This window comes from Ylistrum balloti, unplaced genomic scaffold, assembly GCF_031769215.1.
Source record: "Ylistrum balloti isolate Yb309-2 unplaced genomic scaffold, AGI_CSIRO_Ybal_v1 Utg369572, whole genome shotgun sequence".
Taxonomy (NCBI): domain Eukaryota; kingdom Metazoa; phylum Mollusca; class Bivalvia; order Pectinida; family Pectinidae; genus Ylistrum; species Ylistrum balloti.
The window spans coordinates 425,636-439,055 of NW_026781867.1; the positions used below are offsets into that span (position 1 = coordinate 425,636).

The 13,420-nt window shown below is 35.5% G+C and overlaps 1 protein-coding gene across 1 annotated transcript; it reads right to left on the bottom strand.

Annotated features, from left to right (window-relative positions):
- Positions 1-5,684: 5,684 nt before the first annotated feature.
- On the bottom strand, positions 5,685-6,896 carry LOC132565114 (trichohyalin-like). The gene is made up of 2 exons (XM_060229724.1): positions 6,401-6,896; positions 5,685-6,235 (listed from the first exon to the last, which is right to left on the bottom strand). The coding sequence occupies exons 1-2, from the start codon at positions 6,894-6,896 to the stop codon at positions 5,685-5,687; spliced, it is 1,047 nt and encodes a 348-aa protein (XP_060085707.1).
- Between the last annotated feature and the right edge of the window lie 6,524 nt (positions 6,897-13,420).

The following is a 13,420-nucleotide window of genomic DNA, read 5'->3' on the forward strand; positions in this document are numbered from 1 at the left end:
ATATGTGAAATAGCCTGTCTGCTGAAAGACCAAAAAACTATTATAGCGGATGTGAAGCCTGTTGAATAAATACATGAAATGTACGTCCAGGTAGTCATGTGACATTGTTGTTACACTCCTAAAAGTGGAGAAGAATTCTTACAACTGAAATTCATCATTCAAATGTGGTTGATTAATGATATTCATCTGTTTGTATTTTTTTTTCAAAACTGCAGTTCCTGGTTTATATGTTACCACAAGAAAATCAATCCAGTTCTGAATAATCGGGTACTTAATGACCTATGCTAGTGCTGTTATGACCAGTTTTGAATTACGACTTTTCCATCTAAATACAAAATGAAGTCTGTCGAACCAAGCGAAGGCGGTGATTAACAGAGTTAACCACGGGTACCTTTTAACATATTAAAGCCATATATAATTTGTAAAGTAAATTAAAGAAAATAACAAGTCCCTAGATGTGTTGTCCATAATCATCGTGGTTGATGAAAAAGCTCTGAATTATAGTTTTCAAATGAGGTCTAGAGGTCACAGTCCATTACAAGGTGTGTATAGGTGTGTATATTATTAGCAGATACTAGGGACAGGGCTATACCATAGGTACTAATGGTCCAAAATTCTCTCTTTGATTTGTAATGGAGAAAATTGAAACAACATAAATATATACCACATTTCACCTAACTAGTACACCTTTGAAATAATTGCTTCCCCACCTTTTATTTGGAAATAAGTGTTGGTGTGTTTTATTAAAACCTGATAAAGATTGCTGACTTCATTGATCTACAAACATCATATTGAACCATTTAGGTTTTGGCTTTCATATCCAGTCACCAGGTATGTTAATAAGGATGAATCTCATATCCAGTCACCAAGTATGTTAATAAGGATGAATTTCATATCCAGTCACCAAGTATGTTAATCAGAAATATCATACCCAGTCACCAAGTATGTTAATATGGATGAATTTCATATCCAGTCACCAAGTATGTTAATCAGAAATATCATACCCAGTCACCAAGTATGTTAATAAGGATGAATCTCATATCCAGTCACCAAGTATGTTAATAAGGATGAATCTCATATCCAGTCACCAAGTATGTTAATAAGGATGAATTTCATATCCAGTCACCAAGTATGTTAATCAGAAATATCATACCCAGTCACCAAGTATGTTAATAAGGATGAATCTCATATCCAGTCACCAAGTATGTTAATAAGGATGAATCTCATATCCAGTCACCAAGTATGTTAATAAGGATGAATTTCATATCCAGTCACCAAATATGTTAATCAGAAATATCATACCCAGTCATCAAGTATGTTAATAAGGATGAATTTCATATCCAGTCACCAAGTGTGTTAATAAGGATGAATCTCATATACAGTTAAAAACATGTTGATAAGGATGAAATTAACGTTAAAAGATGGAATTGTTTTTTTTTTTTTTACAAAAGTCAACATTTCAACACATTTTATGAAGGGATAAAACTTATCCCTGTAAATAGTTTGCTAAAGCACATACATTGTGTTTAAGCAAGCCTATGTTTGTGTAGTTGAATACGGTATGTAAGGGATTGGGCCATATAAAACTAATGGAGCCTCAATCAGCTATAAATGTAGTACATGTATTTACATTCCTGGAATAGATATCCTAACCACTACTAAGTTTTTTCAAGTTTCATGTTAAACAAATTCACTAGTATGAAGTTTAGAAAGCCACTTTCCCCACCTCTAAGTTTCTTCTTGTCCACAGGTAGCCTGAATAAGGAATGCAGATGAATTTTAGCACTGAGCCTATTCACTTCAGGTTTAAGGATGTAAGATACCCTCAAATTTTGCCTAAGCAATTAAATTCAGAGTTATCTCCCATAATACTTTAATTCGCCTGACCATTACACAACATGTAAGCTTTTGTGTACATAAATTTCACCAGTACAAATAGTTCTTGCAAAACCTTATTCTGGCGTACTTTCAAATTTATCATCAACTGGGATCATGTCATCTATTTTTCTTGACATGAAACTCTCTGAAACAACGACACAATGAGGTAGCATACCTCCTTAAAATGATTTCAAAGCAATTAATTTAAATGGATTATATTAGAAATGCTTGTATTTCAGGGCCAAAGCAATGGATTAATATACTTTTTTGTAAATTGTATTTACATAAAACCTCAGCATAGGTGATGAAATATTCACTTTGAAGTTTATTTGTGTTACAAAACATAACAGCCCCTGCTTAAAGAATACTTATCAGTATAAAAACATCATATCATTTGTACCTAGTAACATGTAATATCCAGTGTTTTCTGATAGCTTTTCTGATAATTTAGAAACAAAACTATCATTGTTGTAAAAAGAAGAACTTCTGTTGTGAACATAAATATGGAAGTTCCTTATCATTTAAAAAATTGAATACAAAAAAATATTTGTGGTGCAGCAAGTATGAGAGCTTAAGTATATGTAATAAGTAAGATCCTATCTTGATCAAGATCTATATTCTGAATAGGACTGTAGCATGCCGGTATATGAAACACTGGTTTCACACAAGGCTGATCTTACCTGTGGTCATCCACCCTAACCACCCACAGACAGACTGACGGTCAGAGAGTTCTAGTCTTTTGTTTCTAGCCATTATGTCCTCAAAACATCCAGACTAAAATTCTCTTCTCTTGGGTCACATATCTTAACATCTATTGTAAGATCTCTTTACTAATCTTGATAGCATTAAGTGAATTGGTTGTGAAAACCGCGAGTCTGGTTGACTTAATGATAGGATTATTTTTCAACCATAAGTTAAGTGATTGTGGTCAATGGACAATCTTGATCAGGTCTTGGTTCATAAACTTTTCTATACTTTTGAAAAAAGTTTTGGTTATGAAAGATGAATATTTATCTAGGGATTGAAAAATGATAAATTTGGATTAAAACAGTATTAAGGTAAACATTTTTTTAATTGGCTAAAAAATTATCAATTTTAGAATTCTATTTACATTATTGTAAGTAGAAGGATCCTGATTTTAAGGTAACTTGCTGTAAATCAATTTTCGGTCTCTCTATTTTTCTTTAAAGCTTTCATTTCTGTAAAAGGTAGTTGGGTAGATAATTTTCCAAGTAAAAATTGCAATTTCATATACTATAAAATGGGATACCATCATAAGTAATTGGTTGTATTTATATCAAAATATTTAATAAGAACAATTTTTTAACTGAATTTGATTCCAGTTGTGAAATGTGTAAAATAAATATTGTGCTGTGATTTAAAATATTTCAAATTATACGGTTTTTTTTCACCGTGATTTAATAATGACATTTCAAAACAAATTTGTCTAAAGAAAACTCTGATTCATTTAATCTCCAGCCCTGTACAGCTGATGTTAAGCTGTATAAGCTTTGTGACCATGTCATTCAGTGGACAGCCAATTAGCATTTCAATGACATATCTATTACAAACCAACACTTGGAGGAAAAATTCCTGGGATGATATCTCAGTAGAGTTTCCGGTTTTTAATTATTATTCTGAACTGAAGAACAGAAATGAAAATGACTTGTAAAGTGCATTGTTCATCAGTTATATTGAACTCCATATACATGTTACAATAACATTTAAAGTGATTTTAAAGCAAACCTACAGAAAAAAAAATCCCCGCACAAATTTTTACTTGAATTTCTAGATTTCTATTAAGATTTTGGGTATAGAAGTAATGTATAAATACTGTATAACTGACAAGTAAATGTGTGAATAATATCATTTTGATATTTTGCCTGACAACACAATAGCCCAGACACTGTTCCCACAGTCCAGCTACAGTTAAGAATTGTATATATACTCACTGTAATTAACACGCAGATCACTTAAAACTTACACAGATTATGTGATAGTCTTATCAAGCAATAAAAAAAAGAAAAAAAACACCATGCCAAGATAACTTTGTTTGACTAGGGAAAGTTTGCAGCACACATTTTAATAAAGGAAATTAAATCAGCTTTAAAACTTTTCTAATTTACATTTACATTTTAAAGAACTTGTTCAAGAAAGTGATAAAAGAGGCAATTACTAGAATCCTTGTTAGCTGAGAATCTAGTTAAACTGTCGGTAACGATCCTAATGACTTCATGATAATATCACTTATAGGTACAATATTGGTGAAATTTAGCTGTTCCTACAGTGAATCTCTACCCATCCATACCAAATCTTTTACAACTCATGGCATGTGCGTCATCAATCCCCAATTAATGAAAGCAGACAGCTCTTTTTCCATGTAACAGGCATATTGGTGTATGTATGAAGGTTATTGAGAAATTTCTTCAAACATGGCAATCATCTCCAGCTAAGAGTGTAACTTTGTAAGTGTATATGAGGTCAGTGGATATGTTTGTTCTGTGCTTATTAGACAGGTTCGTCATTTCACAGAACAACCGATGGTAACCAGCTCCCAACACATCACAGAAACATCATTCAAAGTAATAAAACTTTTTTTTAGAACAAAAATATCACTGACCGTGTTGAAACTGGGAGAGAAAAGACAGAAAGATATATAAAGTATAGTCATTAAAGGAAAAGTGAGATAATTGAAAGAATGAAAATGAATGATGATATAAATGAAAGAAAAATGTTATTTTAGGAATGTAGAAAGACTAAAAATTAGTAGGAGAAAGAAAGGTTGAATAACGATCAGCCCCCTCCTGGTTATGGTGTAACTTGACTACAAAAAGGTGGGCCCCTCTTTGTGGAGGTTTTGCCTAACTATAACAATATGGCCCCCTATTTGTGGAGACTTAACAAGTCATTTTGTGGTCACTAACAGCCCAATTGGTAGATGGTTGTGGTTTTCAATTCTAACTAGCAGTGAACATTTTCAAAGGGATTCCTACAATAAAGAATTTCTATACGTAATGTTAAAAAGAACAATGTGATATGGATGGCCTTACATTGTCCTTAATCATGGGAGTCAAGAATATGCTATTTACGCACCTGTACAGAGCAGACAATCTATTGGCACTGCATAAATCATCTGAAATGTAGCTGAAATTACAAGATCAATATTGCGGTAACTAAAACTATTCATGTCCTATATTGTCATGTATATGATAAAAATGAACGGAATGACTCCATTGCATGTGACAACTGAGTGTGAGAAGGTGAACCGATGATGATGATACTGTTACTGATCTGTACTAAGGTGCTGTCCCACTTCTATTGTTTTTCTATAGAAATCATTGAAAACTACATTATAATTTTGCAACGCGATGTCAAGTGACAACTGATATCGGTGTATATGGATAATGTATGATATCTAGATGTAAATTCAATATCCTCTATAAACATTTAAGTTATGATACATTAGTAAGTATCAGGGATATCATGACAGATGATTAACAACATGAAACTCCAGCCTTAAATCAATTCTAAAATCAATTAATAGGCACAAGTCTCGAAATAGAGTTATTGTGTCACACAACTCGTACTGAAAATAAATACAGAAATGACAGGATCATCAATATATATATATGTATTACTGATACTGGACACTAAACACTATCTACCATCTGTTCAGAATGACTGAGTACTCATGATTAATTAATTTAAGAATAAACTGACAACTGGACATATATAATTCACAAGGTACTGAGTATATCTTGGTTAGACACCTACTGTTATTTTCAGTGAAGATACAGGATATCTCTTCAGCTTCTGTCATCATTGAATCTGTATTGGTGTCTCCTCATTTCCTGTTGTCTTTCCTTCTGGTTTGGCGTCTCCTCAGTTCCTGTTGTCTTTCCTTCAGATTTGATGTCTCCTTGATTCCTGTTGTCTTTCCTTCTGGTTTGATGTGTCCATGGTTCCTGTTGTCTTTCCTTCTGGTTTGGTGTCTCCTCATTTCCTGTTGTCTTTCCTTCTGGTTTGGTGTCTCCTTGATTCCTGTTGTCTTTCCTTCTGGTTTGGTGTCTCCTTGATTCCTGTTGTCTTTCCTTCTGGTTTGGCATCTCCTCAGTTCCTGTTGTCTTTCCTTCTGGTTTGGCGTCTCCACAGTTCCTGTTGTCTTTCCTTCTGGTTTGGCATCTCCTCAGTTCCTGTTGTCTTTCCTTCTGGTTTGGTGTCTCCTTGATTCCTGTTGTCTTTCCTTCTGGTTTGGTGTCTCCTTGATTCCTGTTGTCTTTCCTTCTGGCTTGGTGTCTCTTCAGTTCCTGTTGTCTTTCCTTCTGGTTTGGTGTCTCCTTGATTCCAGTTGTCTTTCCTTCTGATTTGGCATCTCTTCAGTTCCTGTTGTCTTTCCTTCTGATTTGGTGTCTCCATGATTCCTGTTGTCTTTCCTTCTGGTTTGATGTCTCCATGGTTCCTGTTGTCTTTCCTTCTAGTTTGGTGTCTCCTTGATTCCTGTTGTCTTTCCTTCTGGTTTGGCGTCTCCTCAGTTCCTGTTGTCTTTCCTTCTGGTTTGGTGTCTCCATGCTTCCTGTTGTCTTTCCTTCAGATTTGATGTCTCCTTGATTCCTGTTGTCTTTCCTTCTGGTTTGGTGTCTCCATGCTTCCTGTTGTCTTTCCTTCAGATTTGATGTCTCCCTGATTCCTGTTGTCTTTCCTTCTGGCTTGATGTCTCCTTGATTCCTATTGTCTTTCCTTCTGGTTTGGTGTCTCCTCATTTCCTGTTGTCTTTCCTTCAGATTTGATGTCTCCTTGATTCCTGTTGTCTTTCCTTCTGGTTTGATGTCTCCTTGATTCCTGTTGTCTTTCCTTCTGGTTTGGTGTCTCCTCATTTCCTGTTGTCTTTCCTTCAGATTTGATGTCTCCTTGATTCCTGTTGTCTTTCCTTCTGGTTTGATGTCTCCTTGATTCCTGTTGTCTTTCCTTCTGGTTTGGTGTCTCCTCATTTCCTGTTGTCTTTCCTTCTGGTTTGGCATCTCCTCAGTTCCTGTAGTCTTTCCTTCTGGTTTGATGTCTCTTTGATTCCTGTTGTCTTTCCTTCTGGTTTGGCATCTCCTCAGTTCCTGTTGTCTTTCCTTCTGGTTTGATGTCTCTTTGATTCCTGTTGTCTTTCCTTCGGGTTTGGTGTCTCCATGATTCCTGTTATCTTTCCTTCTGGTTTGGCATCTCCTCAGTTCCTGTAGTCTTTCCTTCTGGTTTGATGTCTCTTTGATTCCTGTTGTCTTTCCTTCTGGTTTGGCATCTCCTCAGTTCCTGTTGTCTTTCCTTCTGGTTTGATGTCTCTTTGATTCCTGTTGTCTTTCCTTCTGGTTTGGTGTCTCCATGATTCCTGTTGTCTTTCCTTCTGGTTTGGCATCTCCTCAGTTCCTGTTGTCTTTCCTTCTGTTTTGGTGTCTCCATGCTTCCTGTTGTCTTTCCTTCTGGTTTGATGTCTCTTTGATTCCTGTTGTCTTTCCTTCTGGTTTGGTGTCTCCATGATTCCTGTTGTCTTTCCTTCTGGTTTGATGTCTCTTTGATTCCTGTTGTCTTTCCTTCTGGTTTGGTGTCTCCATGATTCCTGTTGTCTTTCCTTCTGTTGTCATGTCCCCTTATCTCCTATTGTTTTCATTCCGTTTGTTTCCTCCTGGGTTCCTGTTGTCTTTCCTTCCGTTTGTTTCCTCCTGGGTTCCTGTTGTCTTTCCTTCCGTTTGTTTCCTCCTGGGTTCCTGTTGTCTTTCCTTCCGTTTGTTTCCTCCTGGGTTCCTGTTGTCTTGCTTTCAATTTTGGTTTTCTTAGTTCTTGTTCTCTTTCCGCAACTCCTAAATGTTCTTGGTTTTCTGTGTCTCTCCACAGCTCTGCTTGCCTTCAGTTTCTGTGATCCTTTTAGCCTGATTTCATTCCTTCTGTTACTGTGTCTCCTCAGCTTAAGTTGTCTTTCATGGTTTGGTATATCCTCATCTCTTGTTATCTTTCCCTGGTTTCCTTTGAGTTGAGCATCTTCCCCTTTCTCACATTAAATAGTAACACTAACCATATTTGCGACTTTTACCATTGTACACAGATTCACCTCGTGTTCATTTCACCATCAGAAGATTATATAAAAGGGTTTTATAAGTTATGTGAATTTTTTGCCCCATCTTAAATCTGCCCTCCCTGTTAATGGATGACAAAAGGCAAAACTTAATTGGGGATGAAAATTTCTGCTTATACAGTATTACAGAAATAATTGAAATTTCTGCAACAACTAAATCGAGGCCTGTCCTTTTTGACTACAAGCCCCAGGAAACACAGAAGACAAGTGTTAATGATAAATGCTGTCTGTCAGTAGCCTGCTGTCAGTGCTGTCAAAATATTCATAGACAATAGACATATTAAAATTAATTTTTGATTGCAAATTTTTATGAAATATTCATATAACTTAAACATTCAAGGAAACAAAATAATGAAGCATGCAGTGATAATTTACCTATTATAAGTTGAGCCATTTATCAGTAAGCTGATAAAGACACAATTCAGGAAGTAAATTCAAGGTGGACCATTTATCAGTAAGCTGATAAAGACACAATTCAGGAAGTAAATTCAAGGTGGACCATTTATCAGTAAGCTGATAAAGACACAATTCAGGAAGTAAATTCAAGGTGGACAATTCATCAAGAAAACGATAAAGACACAATTCAGGAAGTAACTTCAAGGTGGACCATTTATCAGTAAGCTGATAAAGACACAATTCAGGAAGTAAATTCAAGGTGGACCATTTATCTGTAAGCTGATAAAAAAACAATTCATGAAGTAAATTTGATGTAGATTAAGCACTGAAAAGTGGTAATATTTTCAATTTGTTTAATAAATGTCAAGGCCTGCACGCAAAACAATGCCTCGGCCTTTGACTTGTAACTTTTTGAAACTGACATTAGATGGAGCTCATGAAGAGCATGTATAGAGTGACTGCTGTGAGGGTGTAGTTAAATTACTTTGTGTCCAATGAATGTATTCCTTTACTTGATCAAGTTCACTATTGTCATAATTGTCTTTTTCTGATTTTGGAAATGATCTAAACCCAACCGATAAATAATTGGTAGAATAATGCAATACCGATTACTTTCTAGATTGTTCATATGTTTACAGAGGTGTTATTAAGTGCAAAATAAAATACACCCTTCTATACACAAATATGACAAAGAATGTGAAAGAATTTTTCATTGTTAAAAAAGACAAATTACTAAATGAGTTTACACCGGGAGTGACGGTCAGACTACAAGAACAATGTCGACCACGGTATTTTCAACAAAGACCTGTGACTATTGTAACTGTTGTGTAAGAGAAGAAGACAGCGGGCGTCAAATTGCCGAGTGTTGAATGGGTAATAATGGTGCGTAGATAAGATAAACAAGCATATGAAACTCAATACACAATGGTCTGTGGTGACAGGTGAAAAATGGCGCTGCCATAACTACTAAAAGAGTGTATCATAGTACAGCAGGTCGTGCCCACACTTAGGTACAACCAGTGTACAGATAAACTTGTGCATGATTCCCTCATTCTTAAACACAGGTGTACCAATGAACTCGTGCATGAACCCTGCAACCTTTAACATATGCATTTTGGTTTGTTTTTCATGTAAAGGTCCTTGAGTTTCTCAGGTTTTTAATGTTTCATGAAAACTTTAAAATTATCGCTATTATATGTCATAATTCACTCTGAATTGAGAGATAAAAGAGTTGATAATCTGGACATAGGAAGAGCGTTAATCAAGTGCACCCAGCAGCAAGATAGAGACACAGATTTATCAATGAATGGCAGATCTAGTAATAAAACATAAGTAGCCATTTATGGTTATAAAAGTAAGATATCTAATAGGACCTATTTGAAGCTATGATATAGCCAATGGGAGATGCATCAGAGAGTTTAAATTTGGTGATAAATAGTTGTGGTTTGGCGTTATCTACCACTGTTAGGAGGTGAGGTTTGTGATAGGCTGGGCCAAGGTTTTGACTTCAACTACAGGTAACACGCGGTATAATTAATTGCATTTAATTAATCTGACAAATTTAAATGTATCTGACAAATACCAAGAAATATGTGAGATAAGACATATATTGACATACATTTGATTTATAGAGAGAGACATAAATAACTCTACTTTAGCTGTAATAAATAGGAATCATACCTTACAGAACGATCACATCCCAGCTCATATATAATGATCATCCACTGACTTAAGATCATCTACAGATCAGAATGGCTAGGTCATCTTCTGACCAAGTCATTCAGGTCATCTGTTGACTGAAGTGTTTAGGTCATCTTCTGACCAAGTCATTCAGGTCATCTGTTGACTGAAGTGTTTAGGTCATCTTCTGACCAAGTCATTCAGGTCATCTGTTGACTGAAGTGTTTAGGTCATCTTCTGACCAAGTTGTTCAGTTCATCTGTTGACTGAAGTGTTTAGGTCATCTTCTGACCAAGTTGTTCAGTTCATCTGTTGACTGAAGTGTTTAGGTCATCTTCTGACCAAGTTGTTCAGTTCATCTGTTGACTGAAGTGTTTAGGTCATCTTCTGACCAAGTTGACCAAGTTGTTCAGTTCATCTGTTGTTCAGGTCATCTGAAGTGTTTAGGTCATCTTTTGACCAAGTTGTTCAGGTCATCTGTTGACTGAAGTGTTTAGGTCATCTTCTGACCAAGTCGTTCAGGTCATCTGTTGACTGAAGTGTTTAGGTCATCTTCTGACCAAGTCGTTCAGGTCATCTGTTGACTTAAGTGTTTAGGTCATCCATTGACAAACATGTTGGAATCATCAACTGACCCAGGAGTTGAGGTCATCAACTGACCCAGGTGCTGAGGTTATCAACTGACCCAGGTGTTGGGGTCATCTACTGATCAAGGAACTGAGGTCATCAATGACCGAGGTGTTGAGGTCATTTACTGAGCAGTTTTGGGGTCATCAACTGACAAAGTCATTGAGGTCATCTACTGACCATAGAGTTGAGGTCATCTACTGACCCAGGTGTTGAGAGGTCATCAACTGACCTAGGTGTAGGAGTCATATACTGACCATAGAGTTGAGGTCATCAACTGACCCAGGAGTTGAGGTCATCTACTGACCATAGAGTTGAGGTCATCAACTGACCAAGTCATTGAGGTCATCTACTGACCCAGGTGTTGAAGTCATCTACTGACCATAGAGCTGAAGTCATCAACTGACCAAGTCATTGAGGTCATCAACTGACCCAGGTGTTGAGGTCATCTACTGACCATAGAGTTGAGATCATCAACTGACCAAGTCATTGAAGTCATCAACTGACCCAGGTGTTGGGGTCATCAAATGACCGAGGTGTTGGGGTCATCTACTATAGACATGTCTACAGTATAGACATTATATTGAGGTATACCCTGTCTACAGTATAGACATTATATAGAGGTATACCCTGTCTAATGTATAGACATTATGTAGAGGTATACCCTGTCTAATGTATAGACATTATATAGAGGTATACCCTGTCTAATGTATAGACATTATATAGAGGTATACCCTGTCTAATGTATAGACATTATATAGAGGTATACCCTGTCTAATGTATAGACATTATATAGAGGTATACACTGTCTAATGTATAGACATTATATAGAGGTATACCCTGTCTAATGTATAGACATTATATAGAGGTATACCCTGTCTAATGTATAGACATTATATAGAGGTATACCCTGTCTAATGTATAGACATTATATAGAGGTATACCCTGTCTAATGTATAGACATTATATAGAGGTATACCCTGTCTAATATATAAACATTATATAGAGGTATACCCTGTCTAATGTATAGACATTATATAGAGGTATACCCTGTCTAATGTATAGACGTATACCCTGTCTAATGTATAGACATTATATAGAGGTATAACCTGTCTAATGTATAGACATTATACAGAGGTATACCCTGTCTAATGTATAGACATTATACAGAGGTATACCCTGTCTAATGTATAGACATTATATAGAGGTATACCCTGTCTAATGTATAGACATTATATAGAGGTATACCCTGTCTAATGTATAGATATTATATAGAGGTATACCCTGTATAGTATAACACAGCAGAGCATTTATTTTCGTTTCCTAGCTTTTAGATATCTATGGTAACATTGAGAGCACTTGCTGCCAATTTAAACATGATTATACTTACAACTGTTTTAATCATGTTTATGATCAAAAGCTAATTGTATTACATGTACCAAGAAAATTGTATATTACATCATTTACTTATCTACCAGTCGAAATTGATTTTGTTTTCTGATGACTGTTACTTTTTATATAGTTTAACAACTGACCAAGGACAGATTCTGTTGATAAATCAACAGTCACAAGACCCTATTCTTTACAATTGCAATTTCTGCAATGATTTTTTCAGAGATAGGTTTCAGACATTTTATGAAATCAACTTCAAAATCTAAATAAAAAGTTGAAGAAGTGTTAGATTACCTGATCAAGATCGACAGGCAATCATTACCATTGAATTGTCAGGAACGTCAACCAACCACAAGATCAGACGACCTTGAAAATTTATCATACAACCTTGACAAGTTTATCGACATTGTCTTATCTGTGCTGCATGATATAGAATCAATCTAGTGTGTGTAACATGGATTTATTTCTATATATTGAATTCTTTTTTTAATTCTTTTAACAAAATTACAATAAGGATTGAACTGTTTTACCAAGAGGGCAACACCTATTGTCTTGTCTCTGGGCGGCGTCGATTCGTCCCTGATGAACCCAAATTTAAACCTACCAAATCAGTTTAATGAAATGTTTTCCTTTTAAAGTTTATTTGACAAACCTGGCCTTGTTTATCATTAAAGCATCAAGATCTAAGGTTGATCATCCAACCTATTTTTATTGCCAAATTGAAGGTGAATCAGTTCAAATCTTGGCAGTATACGGGTATACATGCATATTACCTGAAAATAATACACAGGTAAGCACAGAAAACCTTTATCTTCACATCTACTTATAAATCTATGTTACTTATCGTCCCATTTCCAAAGTTGTCATCCATTACATATTTCAACTTGCATATGTTGAGTTATAAAAGGTAGAAAATAAAAGCTTGGAAAACATCAAAACCAACACATAATCAGTCATGTTGGTAAATGATGCTATGATCATTATAACTTACAGCTCGGGAACTTAATTTCAACCCTGATGATTGTACTATTTGTTCTTTGTAGACAAACTGATACAAAACATGTTCTTTAAGCACTTAAATTAGAGATATGTTGAGAGATTTTTGTGACACAGCACTCCTTAGTAACTTGATAGTTTCATTTTTCAAAAAGGTTGTTATGACACAGAAATCATAAATAATCTAGTGAATGATAGTTGTTACAGAGAGGCAGTTATAATGAAGGATGGTTGCTATAGGCAGGTCATGTCTGTCAATCACTGATGTAGAGACATCAAGCAGGATGGTAATGCAGTATACTAGTAATGTTTTTTAATGATCTATGATGTAGAGACTTG